Here is a 19,044-nt window from a genome sequence, read left to right on the forward strand (position 1 = left end):
ACCTCGTCCTCATACATGTCGACACACACGTACCGACACACAGCACACACACAGGGAATGCTCTGATAGAGGACAGGACCCCACTAGCCCTTTGGGGAGACAGAGGGAGAGTTTGCCAGCACACACCAAAACGCTATATTATACAGGGACAACCTTATATAAGTGTTTTCCCTTATAGCATCTTAATATATAATAATATCGCCAAATAAGTGCCCCCCCCTCTCTGTTTTAACCCTGTTTCTGTAGTGCAGTGCAGGGGAGAGCCTGGGAGCCTTCCTAGCAGCGGAGCTGTGTAGGAAAATGGCGCTGTGTGCTGAGGAGAATAGGCCCCGCCCCCTTTTCGGCGGGCTTCTTCTCCCGTTTTTCTGACAACCTGGCAGGGGTTAAATACATCCATATAGCCTCAGGGGCTATATGTGATGTATTTTTAGCCAGCATAGGTACTTTCATTGCTGCCCAGGGCGCCCCCCCAAGCGCCCTGCACCCTCAGTGACCGTTGGTGTGAAGTGTGCTGAGAGCAATGGCGCACAGCTGCAGTGCTGTGCGCTACCTCATGAAGACTGAGAAGTCTTCAGCCGCCGATTTCTGGACCTCTTCTCTCTTCAGCATCTGCAAGGGGGTCGGCGGCGCGGCTCCGGTGACCCATCCAGGCTGTACCTGTGATCGTCCCTCTGGAGCTAGTGTCCAGTAGCCTAAGAAGCCAATCCATCCTGCACGCAGGTGAGTTCACTTCTTCTCCCCTAAGTCCCTCGTTGCAGTGAGCCTGTTGCCAGCAGGACTCACTGAAAATAAAAAACCTAACAAAACTTTTACTCTAAGCAGCTCTTTAGGAGAGCCACCTAGATTGCACCCTTCTCGGCCGGGCACAAAAACCTAACTGAGGCTTGGAGGAGGGTCATAGGGGGAGGAGCCAGTGCACACCACCTGATCCTAAAGCTTTTACTTTTGTGCCCTGTCTCCTGCGGAGCCGCTATTCCCCATGGTCCTGACGGAGTCCCCAGCATCCACTTAGGACGTCAGAGAAATACCAGTAATAAAACTAAAAGAACTCCTAGGAGCTCCCCTAGCTTTGACCGACTCCACCGGGCACATTTTCTAAACCGAGTCTGGTAGGAAGGGCATAGACGGAGGAGCCAGCCCACACTATTAAACTCTTAAAGTGCCCATGGCTCCCAAGGGACCAGTCTATACCCCATGGTACTAATGTGGACCCCAGCATCCTCTAGGACATAAGAGAAATACAAACCGAGAGAAATTAGAGTAACTAAACTTCCAAGCTCTAAGCCGCCCCCAATCCTATCGTCCATATATCATTTGTGTCTTAATCATCTTTTCATGGCTTGTCATATGCCAGCAACATAAACATCAACATCCTGTCCATAATGGAGCGGTCTCCAGAGCCCCCATAGGCCTGCTGCACATGAGTACAGCTACAGAGCACCAATACAGCACACATACAATAACACCCTCGCTGAGCATGGGGTTCAGGACTTCTGATTTTCAATTTCCCACAAAAGTCCATGTTTTGAGGATTTCCCATTGTGGCACAACCAGATTTAGTCTACGTATGATTAAGAAAATCTTCTGACAATCAGCAGTGTTTGATTGATAAACTATTATAGTTACCATTGAGACATTCAGACACAGTATGCCTCATCAGGATACAATAAAAGTATATTGCAGACACCAAGGCTATAAGTACAAATGCCAACACATACATAGGTGCGTGCACAGTGTATGCTCTTAGGCAGCCCCAACACCTACCTAAAGCATCTCCTCCCCGCATCTCAGGTGGCTCCCATGGAAGAGGCAGCCTCTTTTGAAATCCGAGACGGCTGATGTAAAACTGCTGTATCCGAAAAGAGCAGTTTCATATCCGCCATCTTGGATTCAAAAAGAGGCTGCCTTTTTTTCTGGGTGCAGGTAACAGTGGACAGGAGACAACAGTAACCCCTGCTCAGGCCAGGTGAGTAGTTATGTCACAGGGTGGGGTGGTTTATCCTATGTCTCGGAAGAGGGGGATATTGTCGAACACCCCTTGCCCGGAGCATGCACACGCCTCTGAGCACATACCCAGCATTGGGAATACAGTAAGTAGTAACTCTTTACTCCATGACCACCTACATTTTTTAGGGGACACATTTTATATTACACTGAAGTCTCAACTTCTCAGTTACATACAGTAAGTTTAGTTTAGAAAGACAGCGACCTCCAATTTTTTTTAGGCACAGTAGATTAAATCATACACCATTTACTGAAATTAACATGCACAAATGTCATTTACTTCCAAAAACTGGGCCAACATCACTATAACAGCAGATCATTCACAAAAGATGTTGTCCGAGACTGCAGCTGTCAGATTACAGTTTAGAAAGTACTGTAAGCAACCAAAAGACATTCATGTTTAAGACCACCAGTAGGGAAAAGTAATAGGATTGCAACCACTGTCTGGACAAGTTAGGAGTTGTATCCTGTTCCCTTATCACTACGTAATAGCCACCAGATGCAGCGCACAGTACTACAGTCACTGGACGCTACTACTACTATCACTCCCATTTTGTGTCATCTCTTCTAGGGGTGGACTATTCCACCCTGGGTAATCCTACGCTGAGCGCCCAAGATGGCTGCCGCACCTGGTACCTTGTGAGGGTGGAATACACAACCCTTGGAAGTTGTTACCCAAAATGCCTACACCAATCCTGCATTATGCTTTCTGTGTGCTTAAGGTTTTCTTTTATGTCTGTGCTGCTTGTCTATTGTTGTATTACTCAAATCCTCTGTATCATGTGCATTGTTTTTGATATCTGTAAAGCGCCTTGAGTCCTGTTGGAGAAAGAGCGCTATATAAATAAAATTATTATTATTATTATTATTATTATTATTACTAGGAAGTTACAGAAAGAGAAACACAGAGTTTGATGCCAGATAAGATCCTCTCGACCCATCTAGTCTGTCTCTTTTGGATGCTTACGGAAAAAATAAAACAACAAAAGGTTTTACTACAGTATTTTAACTGGGTGGTCTTCTGTTTGCCGGCGGTCGGGCTCTCGGCGCTCAGTATACCGGCGCCGGGAGCCCGACAGCCGGCATACCGACAATTATTTTCCCTCGTGGGGGTCCACGACCCCCATAGAGGGAGAATAAAATAGTGTGGCGCGCGTAGCGCGCCACCGTGCCCGTAGCGTGGCGAGCGCAGCGAGCCCGCAAGGGGCTCATTTGCGCTCGCCAGCTGTCGGTAAGCCGGCGGTCGGGCTCCCGGCGCCGGGATGCTGGTCGCCGGGAGCCCGACCGCCGGCCAGCCGTAGTGAACCCTTTTAACTTACAAGCATTAAATGATTGTTTACGTTTTTCTATGACAAACGCAATTAAGGGGTCAATTTAATTAGCCATGATGCCGCACTTACAGTAACCATAGACTCATGGATCTATGGTCACAAGACCATATGGCTGTATACAAAATCTGCGATTCCGGGGTGAGATGAGTGTCATGGTCGCGCATACAGCAAACGCTGCTCGGTAATGTGTTGGAATTTATTAAAGTTAACAAGGATATAAGCATGTACTGTCAAAGCAAATTTTAAAGGTTAAAGACACAACATGAGCGGGAGAAAACAGAAAGGTGGAAGGCAACAAACTACGTTAGAATTTACACCATTACCAATTCCAAGGCGTTTAAACAATCAGACTGTACCATATGTATGATGCACATAATGTGACACTGGTTGTCTACAACTCCATGGAAAATTTGAAATGTCCATCTACAGTACTCATTTTATTATTATCCTTTATTTATATGGCGCCACAAGGGTTCCGCAGCGCCCAATTACAGAGTACATATGCACATAATCAAAACAGGAAAACAGTGACTTACAGTTGAAGACAATTTAGGACAAGTACAGGGTAACTAAGCATAACTACACCAGTAAATGACAGAGAAGTTCCAGGTGGACAAAAAACTGCGTGATTTGGGCAGTTGAGGATTATTAAAGTAAGAAAAGGATAAGTACATGAGGGAAGAGGGCCCTACTCGTGAGAGCTTACATTCTAAGGGAATCCCTGTCCCTGTCTATTATATTGGTATATGTATGGAAGGGTTTTTGTTTTTACAAAGCTTGGAGTCTGGCATACCTAAGGTAGCAAATACAGAAGCAGTGGGTCAGTTCTAACACCCTTGTACACATAGTGGCAGAACCTAAAACATAAGTAACTTTGATTGCACTTACCCAATGTATCCTTCAAGTTTTTCACAATGGAGGCCTTCCGGGCGCTGTTCTTTCGCTCTACATAATTAGAAGGCACAAAGCCAGTTTTGTTCATGGAATTTCGGACACGCCACCAGGATTTTGAGTCGTCCAGGAGCAGAAGTCGCTCGTTCTTTTTTATATCAAGTTCCTGATCTTGCTGGGCCACATAGTCAAACTTCGCAACCACAAGCACCTCTTCTGTTGTCATCTTCTAGTCTGGATGGCACTGCAGTGGAACACAGAAAATTATCTGTGGTGTCTATATGATGAATATGTATTGAGTACACAGTCTTAGGTATAGGTTGCCTATTCACAGCCCTCTCTCTGCAAACTTGTGGGACAAGTACCCGGAGGACATGCGAGACATAAGGACCACTTTAGGTTATTCATAAAATCTAAATGAAGAGATTATAAAACATACTGTACAAAAATAACCAGAGTGTGTATACGGAAACAGGAAGACTGGAAGAAATATTCTGCATACAGGCAAGAGGGCAGAGGTACACTGCATGCAGGCAAGAAACCGAAGGCGAGAAGGAGCGCTGAATGCAGGCAAGAGCAGGAAGGCGAGAAGGAACGCTGAATGCAGGCAAGAGCAGGAAGGCGAGAAGGAGCGCTGAATGCAGGCAAGAGCAGGAAGGCAAGAAGGAGAGCTAAATGCAGGCAAGAGCAGGAGTGCGAGAAGGAGCGCTAAATGCAGGCAAGAGCAGGAAGGCGAGAAGGAGCGCTGAATGCAGGCAAGAGCAGGAGTGCGAGAAGGAACGCTGAATGCAGGCAAGAGCAAGAGTGCGAGATGGAACGCTGAATGCAGGCAAGAGCAGGAGTGCGAGAAGGAACGCTGAATACAGGCAAGAGCAGGAGTGCGAGAAGGAGCGCTGAATGCAGGCAAGAGCAGGAGTACGAGAAGGAACGCTGAATGCAGGCAAGAGCAGGAAGGCGAGAAGGAGCGCTGAATGCAGGCAAGAGCAGGAAGGCGAGAAGGGGCGCTGAATACAGGCAAGAGCAGGAAGGCGAGAAGGGGCGCTGAATACAGGCAAGAGCAGGAAGGCGAGAAGGAACGCTGAATGCAGGCAAGAGCAGTAAGTCGAGAAGGAGCGCTGAATGCAGGCAAGAGCAGTAAGTCGAGAAGGAACGCTGAATGCAGGCAAGAGCAGGAGTACGAGAAGGAACGCTGAATGCAGGCAAGAGCAGGCGTGCGAGAAGGAACGCTGAATGCAGGCAAGAGCAGGAAGGTGAGAAGGAACGCTGAATGCAGGCAAGAGCAGGAAGGTGAGAAGGAACGCTGAATGCAGGCAAGAGCAGGAGTACGAGAAGGAACGCTGAATGCAGGCAAGACTAGGAGTACGAGAAGGAACGCTGAATGCAGGCAAGAGCAGGAAGGCGAGAAGGAACGCTGAATGCAGGCAAGAGCAGGAAGGCGAGAAGGAACGCTGAATGCAGGCAAGAGCAGGAAGGTGAGAAGTAGAGCGCTGAATGCAGGCAAGAGCATGAGTGCGAGAAGGAACGCTGAATGCAGGCAAGAGCAGGAGTGCGAGAAGGAGCGCTGAATGCAGGCAAGAGCAGGAGTGCGAGAAGGAATGCTGAATGCAGGCAAGAGCAGGAAGGCGAGAAGGAACGCTGAATGCAGGCAAGAGCAGGAAGGCGAGAAGGAGCGCTGAATGCAGGCAAGAGCAGGAAGGCGAGGAGGAACGCTGAATGCAGGCAGGAGCAGGAGTGCGAGAAGGAACGCTGAATGCAGGCAAGAGCAGGAGTGCGAGAAGGAACGCTGAATGCAGGCAAGAGCAGGAAGGCAAGAAGGAACGCTGAATACAGGCAAGAGCAGGAAGGCGAGGAGGAACGCTGAATGCAGGAAGTCGAGAAGGAGCGCTGAATGCAGGCAAGAGCAGGAGTGCGAGCAGGAGTGCGAGAAGGAACGCTGAATGCAGGCAAGAGCAGGAGTGCCAGAAGGAACGCTGAATGCAGGCAAGAGCAGGAGTGCGAGAAGGAACGCTGAATGCAGGCAAGAGCAGGAGTGCGAGAAGGAACGCTGAATGCAGGCAAGAGCAGGAGTGCGAGAAGGAACGCTGAATGCAGGCAAGAGCAGGAAGGTGAGAAGGAGCGCTGAATGCAGGCAAGAGCAGGAAGGTGAGAAGGAGCGCTGAATGCAGGCAAGAGCAGGAAGGCAAGAAGGAGCGCTGAATGCAGGCAAGAGCAGGAGTACGAGAAGGAACGCTGAATGCAGGCAAGAGCAGGAAGGCGAGGAGGAACGCTGAATGCAGGCAAGAGCAGGAAGGCGAGAAGGAACGCTGAATGCAGGCAAGAGCAGGAAGGTGAGAAGGAGCGCTGAATGCAGGCAAGAGCAGGAAGGTGAGAAGGAACGCTGAATGCAGGCAAGAGCAGGAAGGCGAGAAGGAACGCTGAATGCAGGCAAGAGCAGGAAGGCGAGAAGGAACGCTGAATGCAGGCAAGAGCAGGAAGGCAAGAAGGAACGCTGAATGCAGGCAAGAGCAGGAAGGCGAGAAGGAACGCTGAATACAGGCAAGAGCAGGTAGGCGAGAAGGAACGCTGAATGCAGGCAAGAGCAGGAAGGCGAGAAGGAACGCTGAATGCAGGAAAGAGGGCAGAGGTACACCGCATACAGGCAAGAGCCCGAAGGCGAAAAAGGAATGCTGAATGCAGGCAAGCAGGGAGATATGCTGAAGGCAATCAGGGAGGTATACTGCATGCAGGCATGGGCAGGTAAGTGGGGAGGAGCACTACATGCAGGAAAAAGTAGGCAGACAGGGAGGTATGCTGCATGCAGGATAGGAGGTATTAATGTGTAAGAAACCCTGCGCTATACAGTATAGCAGTTACATGCAAACTGAAATAATTAAAGGTAGCAGAAGGCTATATAAGCCTAAAGCTACATAAGTGGCAGTTTTGAAAGCCAATTGGCAATTCATTAATAGAGTTTTTACATACTGTAGCTTGATGGGCCGTTTTAACCGGGGAAAGTTAACCTATCAGAGTGTAGGAGGGGAGGTCTTAGTACTGTATCGAAAGGGTAAGGTCAAGTGCACGGAATTACCCTTTTCTTCAAGATTCCCCACCCACTCTCCCCCTTAAGTTGTTGATTAGTTATAGCCTAGTGTGGTCTTTCGTCTCATGAAAACGTTATTTGGTTTTAGCAAGGCTCAGCTAGACGGGAAAACATGGCTTCTCAGTGGTCATTAGGAGGCACAAGTGATATCTGTGGGGATACCTTTGCATTTGCAGGGCGAGCTGTCTCTGCCCAAAGAGACAGCTTCTCCATTAAGGTTGGGCCCCAGTAGTTGCATCAGGGGGCGTACAGCTGCACCCCACTTCATAGTGTAAATACATCAGGGCTGGAGGGGAGTTTTGCAATGCTTTCTTTAATTAATTGCAAAAAAAAAAAAAACGACCTTATTTAAATTCCCAAAACCTATTTTTAGTCATTATATATTCAAATGACTAATCTTGAAGTTCTCAGGCTATAGACTGCTTATACAGGTATCCCATATCCAAATATTCCGAAATACGGAATTTTTTGAGTGAGAGTGAGGTAGTGAAACCTTTGTTTTCTGATGGCTCAATGTATACAAACTTTGTATACAAAATGACCTTCAGGCTGTTTGTATCAGGTATATATGAAACATAAATGCATTCTGTGCTTAGACTTCGGTCCCATCACCATGATATCTCATTATGGTATGCAATTATTCCAAAATACAGTAAAAATCCAATATCCAAAATATTTCTGGTCCCAAGCATTTTGGATAAGGGATACGGTAGATGCTAGAATCAAGTGGGCTAAGGGACCTTTTCCGTAAGGGGGAGGAGTTACGACGCAAGGGGGAGGAGCTAGGCCAGCGGGATAGTTCCTCTACTATCCACGCCACCAACTATTACCTTTAGTAATTAGGTGGTGAGCGGAGCGGAGCGAGCCACCGTGCCCGAAGCGTGGCGAGCGAAGCGAGCCCGCGAGGGTACTTTTCGGGTACCCTGTTCGCCCGTAGCTCCTCCCCCTGGTGACGTAGCTCCTCCCCTCAATACGTCACAAGGTCCCTTCAGCCCCTCCGATATAGAACCAACCTAAGGGATACTCAACCTGTACTTCCTTTTTCTCCTGAAGAGTCAAAAGCCAGTCACTTTTTACCATGGTGAGTTTAGAGTACTGCATGAAGGTGAATAAGCAAATCAGGACACTAAATAATCCAACATGGGGGAAGACTTTCTTAAAGTGCATGTGTCGGCTGCACACAGTGGATACCACCATTTTGTAGGCTGGTCAATATACCCGACAATGCAGCTGGTTAGCTCACTGGGAAATACTGCCAATACTGAAGTATCACTTTCCGGATAGCATTCCTTTCCTGTGAATTGATAGGCTGCGTTCTTATTGGGTAATTGTTTGTGCCATTGCTTTATTAAGATAAAGACGTAGAAAGTATTTGCCCAAGGAGGAGGAAGTTGGTGTAGAGCTACAGATACATAATACGGAGCACCATGGCTAAACCTCCAACAATAAGAGCATTACATACAGGAAGCAGAGAAGTAAGTGGGAGCTTATTATAACTCAGACTAGAACCACAATCAGCTCTGGGGGGTTGGGTCTATTCCCCTTTCATACGTGAAGACCTAAACATACAGCATGTAATCTCTATCATGGCTCTAGTGACCTGCTGTGTGGAAAGGGTTACTGAGCAGTGTGCAACCTGCGCTGCCCTATTCCAGGATTTCAGTAAGGGTTCTCGGTCTGTTGGAGGGGAGGAGTTTTCTTCTGAGTATTGTTTGAAGTGAAATACAAGTGTCTGAGTTTCCTGCTTCTTTAGGCTAATTAGACATTACTGAAAACAGCTGCCTCAGGAAACAGCACAGTGGTCTTCAAGTACTTATACTTAATATCTGGAGGGGATCGCCATAAATACTAAATTCATAAAATAAACGTGAATTACAGTGGGGAAAATATATTTCAAGTATGCGCTACAGAAGTTTTATTAACAAAGGAGGGGGGTGCACAAAGGAGTTTATCATTAGCTAAAATCAACACATGTCATTATCAATCTCTCAGGATACAACAGACCAGCCCACCCAAAGTGAAGAAGGTTTCCTAGGATGGATCCAGTTCTATAGCGCACCCCGCTGTCAGAGATGCCTGGAACATGCAGAGACTATCTATTTCCTTCTCATTATGACAAAGAGGTGACAGAGCCATATAGTAGAGTTTGGGGTCATGGCAGCGCTGCATCAGCCAGGGGCGTATTCTCTACATGATACTCCTAGGGGAGTCAGGAAAGTCTGGAGGCCTGACAATGGTGGTTTCCATTAGAAGACAACATTTAGGAAGTATTTTCCTATAGTAGCATTGCACCATTATGAGCACTGTTACAAGAACTAAGAAGTCATTCATTACTGCTACGTCTCTGCAGAAGGAGAAATCCGTGCAGATCCTACTCGTGCAAAATTATTGGGGCAGTGTTATTATATGCTTATTATAAACTGTAACAAATACATAGATTTGTTTTATGTGACAGTGAAGTATCTGGACAGACATTTTCAGAGTAAGAATAGGCTTTCACTCCACCCAAGGGTAATCCACTAAACACAAAGTAACAGAGCGCTTCTATAATGCATATTGTACGTCAGGCCTGACTAACATGTGGCTCTCCAGCTGTTGTGAAACTACACATCCCAGCATGCACTGCCACGGTTTTGGTATTAGGAAATATTTTAACTGTGGCAGGGCATGCTGGGATGTGTAGTTTCACTACAGCTGGAGAGCCACAGGTTGGCCAGGCCTGCTGTACGTCATTACGTTCTCTCCATTACTAAGTGGAAGTAATTAGGAAAACTGCACTGGATAATTTATGTAGATTTGGCGGAGAGGGTTAAACGGCTTGTCATACAGTACATTATTATAAAGGCAACACCTAAGCTACAACCTTGTAAGACTCATTTTCAAAGCAGGAGCAATTACAAAAAGAAAATTCTTCAAATGATTAATTCTTTCCAATCTAAAACCTATACTACATGATTTAATACAGCACCACAAGGGTTCCATAGTGACGCACAACTAGGGATAGAAACTAGGACAAGATTACACTGGTACAAGGTGAACAAAAAGAACAGAAGGCCTTGTTTGTGAGAGAGGGGAGAACACAGCACAGATTGTGTTAACATATATAAAGAGCCCCCGATGCCTTGCAAAATCCTGGCACCTTTCCAGATCATTGTACAGAGAGTAATCATATCGCACAGCACGTCTGCTACTATGGATAAAAGCTGCTGCATTGCCAAGGATTGCGTCAACTGCCCCTGTAGTAACCACAGTTGGGTTCCCTTTATTCATGCTGGCCCTCATGGATGCACAGCGTCCTGCAACCTACCATAGGGTCTAATTCAGAGTTCATCGCAGCAGCAAATTTGTTAGCAGTTGGGCAAAACCATGTGCACTGCAGGAGGGCAGATATAACATGTGCAGAGAGAGTTAGATTTGGGTGGGGTGTGTTCAAAATGAAATCTAAATGGCAGTGTAAAAATAAAGCAGCCAGTATTTACCCTGCACAGAAACAATATAACCCACCCAAACCTAACTCTCCCTGCCAGGGACGGATCTAGACTTTTCTTTAGGGGGGGGCGGTTTACCGTTTAATCTCGACTCCTCCCTCTACAGTCCCAACTCCTCCCATCTGCAATCCTAACTCCTCCTCTCAATTCTGACTGAACTTTTTCAGTGAGACTGAGATAGGGCTTTGTGATTGTTCTATGTACATGTGACTGTGCTATGGGGTAATTGTATTAATTAGCCCTAATACCTACAGACCAGCAAGTGAGGGGCAAATGCTCTGTAACCCTTGCTCTCCTGGCTCCTCTCTGTGCTGCTGTGGTATAAGCTGCAGCACATCGTTCTGCCTCAGGCTCTCTGCGGAGAGCTCTCTTCTGCTCAGAAGTGGGCGTGGCTATGACTGTGTTAGGGGGGGCGGCCGCCCCCTTCGCCCCCCCCCCCCCCCCCTAGATCCGGCCCTGCTCCCTGCACGTTATATCTGATACCACCCCCCACCCCACCCCCCACACACCACCACCCTGCAGTGCACATGGTTTTGCCCAACTGCTAACAAATTTGCTGCTGGGATCAACTCTGAATTACCCCAATAGTCTGGAGTCTCAGCCTGATTTACCTATTGGCATCACTAAGGCTCAGGCCCTGCGTCACTCTGCTGCCCAATGCAGTTCAGGTCTATTTATTTCTATGCCCTACCCATGTATTAAATTACAATTATAATAATAATAATAATAATAATAGAATTAGACAATTACAATGTACTATAACCTTCTTTGGCTGTAATACTGCTGTAAGGGGTGTAATTTTACTCAACAGAGACACAAAAAATAAGAATTTACTTACCGATAATTCTATTTCTCGGAGTCCGTAGTGGATGCTGGGGTTCCTGAAAGGACCATGGGGAATAGCGGCTCCGCAGGAGACAGGGCACAAAAAGTAAAGCTTTAGGATCAGGTGGTGTGCACTGGCTCCTCCCCCTATGACCCTCCTCCAAGCCTCAGTTAGGTACTGTGCCCGGACGAGCGTACACAATAAGGAAGGATTTATGAATCCCGGGTAAGACTCATACCAGTCACACCAAACACACTGTACAACCTGTGATCTGAACCCAGTTAACAGTATGATAACAGCGGAGCCTCTGAAAAGATGGCTCACAACAATAATAACCCGATTTTTGTAACTATGTACAAGTAATGCAGATAATCCGCACTTGGGATGGGCGCCCAGCATCCACTACGGACTCCGAGAAATAGAATTATCGGTAAGTAAATTCTTATTTTCTCTATCGTCCTAGTGGATGCTGGGGTTCCTGAAAGGACCATGGGGATTATACCAAAGCTCCCAAACGGGCGGGAGAGTGCGGATGACTCTGCAGCACCGAATGAGAGAACTCCAGGTCCTCCTTAGCCAGGGTATCAAATTTGTAGGATTTTACAAACGTGTTTGCCCCTGACTAAATAGCCGCTCGGCAAAGTTGTAAAGCCGAGACCCCTCGGGCAGCCGCCCAAGATGAGCCCACCTTCCTTGTGGAATGGGCATTTACATATTTTGGCTGTGGCAGGCCTGCCACAGAATGTGCAAGCTGAATTGTATTACACATCCAACTAGCAAAAGTCTGCTTAAAAGCAAGAGCACCCAGTTTGTTGGGTGCATACAGGATAACAGCAAGTCAGTTTTCCTGACTCCAGCCGTCCTGGAACCTATATTTTCAGGGCCCTGACCACATCTAGCAACTTGGAGTCCTCCAAGTCCCTAGTAGGCGCAAGACACCACAATAAGCTGGTTCAGGTGAAACACTGACACCACCTTAGGGAGAGAACTGGGGACGAGTCCGCAGCTCTGCCCTGTCCGAATGGACAAACAGATATGGGCTTTTTTTGAGAAAAAAACCACCAATTTGACACTCGCCTGGTCCAGGCCAGGTCCAAGAGCATGCTCACTTTTCATGTGAGATGCTTCAAATCCACAGATTTGACTGGTTTTAAACCAATGTGTTTTGAGGAATCCCAGAACTACGTTGAGATCCCACAGTGCCACTGGAGGCACAAAAATAAGATTTTACTTACCGATAAATCTATTTCTCGGAGTCCGTAGTGGATGCTGGGGTTCCTGAAAGGACCATGGGGAACAGCGGCTCCGCAGGAGACAGGGCACAAAAAGTAAAGCTTTTTCAGATCAGGTGGTGTGCACTGGCTCCTCCCCCTATGACCCTCCTCCAGACTCCAGTTAGGTACTGTGCCCGGACGAGCGTACACAATAAGGGAGGATTTTGAATCCCGGGTAAGACTCATACCAGCCACACCAATCACACCGTACAACCTGTGATCTAAACCCAGTTAACAGTATGATAACAGCGGAGCCTCTGAAAGATGGCTTCCTTCAACAATAACCCGAATTAGTTAACAATAACTATGTATAATTTATGCAGATAATCCGCACTTGGGATGGGCGCCCAGCATCCACTACGGACTCCGAGAAATAGATTTATCGGTAAGTAAAATCTTATTTTCTCTATCGTCCTAGTGGATGCTGGGGTTCCTGAAAGGACCATGGGGATTATACCAAAGCTCCCAAACGGGCGGGAGAGTGCGGATGACTCTGCAGCACCGAATGAGAGAACTCCAGGTCCTCCTTAGCCAGAGTATCAAATTTGTAAAATTTTACAAACGTGTTCTCCCCTGACCACGTAGCTGCTCGGCAAAGTTGTAATGCCGAGACCCCTCGGGCAGCCGCCCAAGATGAGCCCACCTTCCTTGTGGAGTGGGCCTTTACAGATTTAGGCTGTGGCAGGCCTGCCACAGAATGTGCAAGTTGGATTGTGCTACAGATCCAACGAGCAATCGTCTGCTTAGACGCAGGAGCACCCATCTTGTTGGGTGCATACAATATAAACAACGAGTCAGATTTTCTGACTCCAGCTGTCCTTGCAATATATATTTTTAATGCTCTGACAACGTCCAGTAACTTGGAGTCCTCCAAGTCACTTGTAGCCGCAGGCACTACAATAGGCTGGTTCAGATGAAATGCTGACACCACCTTAGGGAGAAAATGCGGACGAGTCCGCAGTTCTGCCCTGTCCGAATGGAAAATCAGATATGGGCTTTCGTAAGATAAAGCTGCCAATTCTGATACTCTCCTGGCAGAAGCCAGGGCTAGAAGCATGGTCACTTTCCAAGTGAGATATTTCAAATCCACCTTATTTAGTGGTTCAAACCAATGAGATTTTAGAAAGTCCAAAACCACATTGAGATCCCACGGTGCCACTGGAGGCACCACAGGAGGCTGTATATGCAGCACTCCCTTAACAAAGGTCTGGACTTCAGGGACTGAAGCCAATTCTTTTTGAAAGAAAATCGACAGGGCCGAAATTTGAACCTTAATAGATCCCAATTTGAGACCCATAGACAATCCTGATTGCAGGAAATGTAGGAATCGACCCAGTTGAAATTCCTCCGTCGGAGCACTCCGATCTTCGCACCACGCAACATATTTTCGCCAAATTCGGTGATAATGTTGCACGGTTACTTCCTTCCTTGCTTTAATCAAAGTAGGAATGACTTCTTCCGGCATGCCTTTTTCCTTTAGGATCCGGCGTTCAACCGCCATGCCGTCAAACGCAGCCGCGGTAAGTCTTGAAACAGACAGGGACACTGCTGAAGCAAGTCCCTCCGTAGAGGTAGAGGCCACGGATCTTCCGTGATCATCTCTTGAAGTTCCGGGTACCAAGTCCTTCTTGGCCAATCCGGAACCACTAGTATCGTTCTTACGCCACTTTGCCGTATAATTCTCAATACTTTTGGTATGAGAGGCAGAGGAGGAAACACATACACCGACTGGTACACCCAAGGCGTTACCAGCGCGTCCACAGCTATTGCCTGCGGATCTCTTGACCTGGCGCAATACCTGTCCAGTTTTTTGTTGAGGCGAGACGCCATCATGTCCACCATTGGTCTTTCCCAACGGGTTACCAGCATGTGGAAGACTTCTGGATGAAGTCCCCACTCTCCCGGGTGAAGATCGTGTCTGCTGAGGAAGTCTGCTTCCCAGTTGTCCACTCCCGGGATGAACACTGCTGACAGTGCTATCACATGATTCTCTGCCCAGCGAAGAATCCTTGCAGCTTCTGCCATTGCACTCCTGCTTCTTGTGCCGCCCTGTCTGTTCACATGGGCGACTGCCGTGATGTTGTCCGACTGGATCAACACCGGTTTTCCCTGAAGCAGAGGTTCTGCCTGGCTTAGAGCATTGTATATTGCTCTTAGTTCCAGAATGTTTATGTGAAGAGACGTTTCCAGGCTCGTCCATACTCCCTGGAAGTTTCTTCCTTGTGTGACTGCTCCCCAGCCTCTCAGGCTGGCGTCCGTGGTCACCAGGATCCAATCCTGTATGCCGAATCTGCGGCCCTCCAATAGATGAGGACTCTGCAACCACCACAGAAGAGACACCCTTGTCCTTGGAGACAGGGTTATCCGTAGGTGCATCTGAAGATGCGACCCTGACCATTTGTCCAACAGATCCCTTTGGAAAATTCTTGCGTGGAATCTGCCGAATGGAATTGCTTCGTAAGAAGCCACCATTTTTCCCAGGACTCTTGTGCATTGATGTACAGACACCTTTCCTGGTTTTAGGAGGTTCCTGACAAGCTCGGATAGCTCCTTGGCTTTTTCCTCCGGGAGAAAAACCTTTTTCTGAACCGTGTCCAGAATCATCCCTAGGAACAGCAGACGAGTTGTCGGCATTAACTGGGATTTTGGAATATTCAGAATCCACCCGTGCTGTTTTAGCACTTCTTGAAACAGTGCTAATCCCATCTCTAGCTGTTCTCTGGACCTCGCCCTTATTAGGAGATCGTCCAAGTATGGGATAATTAATATGCCTTTTCTTCGAAGAAGAATCATCATCTCGGCCATTACCTTTGTAAAGATCCGAGGTGCCGTGGACAATCCGAACGGCAGCGTCTGAAACTGATAGTGACAGTTTTGTACAACGAACCTGAGGTACCCCTGGTGTGAGGGGTAAATTGGAACGTGGAGATACGCATCCTTGATGTCCAAGGATACCATAAAGTCCCCCTCTTCCAGGTTCGCTATCACTGCTCTGAGTGACTCCATCTTGAACTTGAACTTCTTTATGTACAGGTTCAAGGACTTCAGATTTAGAATAGGCCTTACCGAGCCATCCGGCTTCGGTACCACAAAAAGAGTGGAATAATACCCCTTCCCTTGTTGTAGAAGAGGTACCTTGACTATCACCTGCTGAGAGTACAGCTTGTGAATGGCTTCCAAAACCGTCTCCCTTTCGGAGGGGGACGTTGGTAAAGCAGACTTCAGGAAACGGCGAGGTGGATCTGTCTCTAATTCCAACCTGTACCCTTGAGATATTATCTGCAGGATCCAGGGATCTACCTGCGAGTGAGCCCACTGCGCGCTGTAATTTTTGAGACGACCGCCCACCGTCCCCGAGTCCGCTTGAGAAGCCCCAGCGTCATGCTGAGGCTTTTGTAGAAGCCGGGGAGGGCTTCTGTTCCTGGGAAGGAGCTGCGTGTTGCTGTCTCTTCCCTCGACCTCTGCCTCGTGGCAGATATGAATAGCCCTTTGCTCTCTTATTTTTAAAGGAACGAAAGGGCTGCGGTTGAAAAGTCGGTGCCTTTTTTTGTTGGGGAGTGACTTGAGGTAGAAAGGTGGATTTCCCGGCTGTAGCCGTGGCCACCAAATCTGATAGACCGACTCCAAATAACTCCTCCCCTTTATACGGCAAAACTTCCATATGCCGTTTTGAATCCGCATCGCCTGTCCACTGTCGCGTCCATAAAGCTCTTCTGGCCGAAATGGACATAGCACTTACCCGTGATGCCAGTGTGCAGATATCCCTCTGTGCATCACGCATATAAAGAAATGCATCCTTTATTTGTTCTAACGACAGTAAAATATTGTCCCTGTCCAGGGTATCAATATTTTCAAGCAGGGACTCAGACCAAACTACCCCAGCACTGCCCATCCAGGCAGTCGCTACAGCTGGTCGTAGTATAACACCTGCATGTGTGTATATACTTTTTTGGATATTTTCCATCCTCCTATCTGATGGATCTTTAAGTGCGGCCGTCTCAGGAGAGGGTAACGCCACTTGTTTAGATAAGCGTGTTAGCGCCTTGTCCACCCTAGGAGGTGTTTCCCAGCGCTCCCTAACCTCTGGCGGGAAAGGGTATAATGCCAATAATTTCTTTGAAATTATCAGCTTTTTATCAGGGGCAACCCACGCTTCATTACACACGTCATTTAATTCTTCTGATTCAGGAAAAACTATAGGTAGTTTTTTCATACCCCACATAATACCCTGTTTAGTGGTACCTGTAGTATCAGCTAAATGTAACGCCTCCTTCATTGCCAAAATCATATAACGTGTGGCCCTACTGGAAAATACGGTTGAATCGTCACCGTCACCACTGGAGTCAGTGCCTGCGTCTGGGTCTGTGTCGACCAACTGAGGCAAAGGGCGTTTCACAGCCCCTGGCGGTGTTTGAGTCGCCTGGACAGGCACTAATTGATTGTCCGGCCGCCTCATGTCGTCAAACGACTGCTTTAGCGTGTTGACACTATCCCGTAGTTCCATAAATAAAGGCATCCATTCTGGTGTCGACTCCCTAGGGGTTGACATCCTCATATTTGGCAATTGCTCCGCCTCCACACCAATATCGTCCTCATACATGTCGACACACACGTACCGACACACAGTAGACACACAGGGAATGCTCCTAACGAAGACAGGACCCACTAGCCCTTTGGGGAGACAGAGGGAGAGTTTGCCAGCACACACCAAAAGCGCTATATATATATCAGGGATAGCCTTATAATAAGTGCTCCCTTATAGCTGCTTTGTTATATCAAAATATCGCCATAAATTTGCCCCCCCCTCTCTGTTTTACCCTGTTTCTGTAGTGCAGTGCAGGGGAGAGACTTGGGAGCCGTCCTGACCAGCGGAGCTGTGAGAGGAAATGGCGCCGTGTGCTGAGGAGATAGGCCCCGCCCCTTTTCTGGCGGGCTCGTCTCCCGCTATTTAGAAAAATCAGGCAGGGGTTAAATATCTCCATATAGCCTCTAGGGGCTATATGTGAGGTATTTTTAGCCTTTATAGGTATTCATTTGCCTCCCAGGGCGCCCCCCTCCCAGCGCCCTGCACCCTCAGTGACTGCCGTGTGAAGTGTGCTGAGAGGAAAATGGCGCACAGCTGCAGTGCTGTGCGCTACCTTTAGAAGACTGCAGGAGTCTTCAGCCGCCGATTCTGGACCTCTTCTGACTTCAGCATCTGCAAGGGGGCCGGCGGCGCGGCTCCGGTGACCATCCAGGCTGTACCTGTGATCGTCCCTCTGGAGCTTGATGTCCAGTAGCCAAGAAGCCAATCCATCCTGCACGCAGGTGAGTTGACTCCTTCTCCCCTCAGTCCCTCGCTGCAGTGATCCTGTTGCCAGCAGGAATCACTGTAAAATAAAAAACCTAGCTAAACTTTTTCTAAGCAGCTCTTTAGGAGAGCCACCTAGATTGCATCCTTCTCGGCCGGGCACAAAAATCTAACTGGAGTCTGGAGGAGGGTCATAGGGGGAGGAGCCAGTGCACACCACCTGATCTGAAAAAGCTTTACTTTTTGTGCCCTGTCTCCTGCGGAGCCGCTGTTCCCCATGGTCCTTTCAGGAACCCCAGCATCCACTAGGACGATAGAGAAAGGGGGTTGTATATGCAATACTCTCTTGACAAACTTCTGGACTTCAGGAACTGAAGCCAATTCTTTCTGGAAGAAAAATCGACAGGGCCGAAATTTGAACCTTAATGGACCCCAATTTGAGGCCCATAGACACTCCTGTTTGCAAGAAATGCAGGAATCGACCGAGTTGAAATTTCTTCGTGGGGCCTTCCTGGCCTGACACCACGCAACATATTTTCGCCACATGTGGTGATAATGTTGTGCGGTCACCTCCTTTCTGGCTTTGACCAGGGTAGGAATGACCTCTTCCTGAATGCCTTTTCCCTTAGGATCCGGCGTTCCACCGCCATGCCGTCAAACGCAGCTGCGGTAAGTCTTGGAACAGACATGGTACTTGCTGAAACAAGTCCCTTCTTAGCGGCAGAGGCCATAAGTCCTCTGTGAGCATCTCTTGAAGTTCCGGGTACCAAGTCCTTCTTGGCCAATCCGGAGCCATGAGTATAGTTCTTACTCCTCTACGTCTTATAATTCTCAGTACCTTAGGTATGAAAAGCAGAGGAT

At 47.9% G+C, this 19,044-nt stretch overlaps 1 protein-coding gene across 1 annotated transcript in view; it reads right to left on the minus strand.

Moving 5' to 3' along the window:
- The window catches only part of NCK1 (NCK adaptor protein 1), a 270,866-nt gene that overhangs the window by 127,028 nt on the left and 124,794 nt on the right, over positions 1-19,044 (minus strand). Inside the window, exon 3 of the mRNA XM_063915505.1 lies at positions 4,224-4,470. Within this exon, the coding sequence (XP_063771575.1) occupies positions 4,224-4,452 (229 nt within the window). The 5' untranslated portion in view covers positions 4,453-4,470. The remainder of the gene's footprint in view (positions 1-4,223; positions 4,471-19,044) is intronic.

This window comes from Pseudophryne corroboree, chromosome 4 (genome assembly GCF_028390025.1).
Source record: "Pseudophryne corroboree isolate aPseCor3 chromosome 4, aPseCor3.hap2, whole genome shotgun sequence".
Taxonomy (NCBI): Eukaryota; Metazoa; Chordata; class Amphibia; order Anura; family Myobatrachidae; genus Pseudophryne; species Pseudophryne corroboree.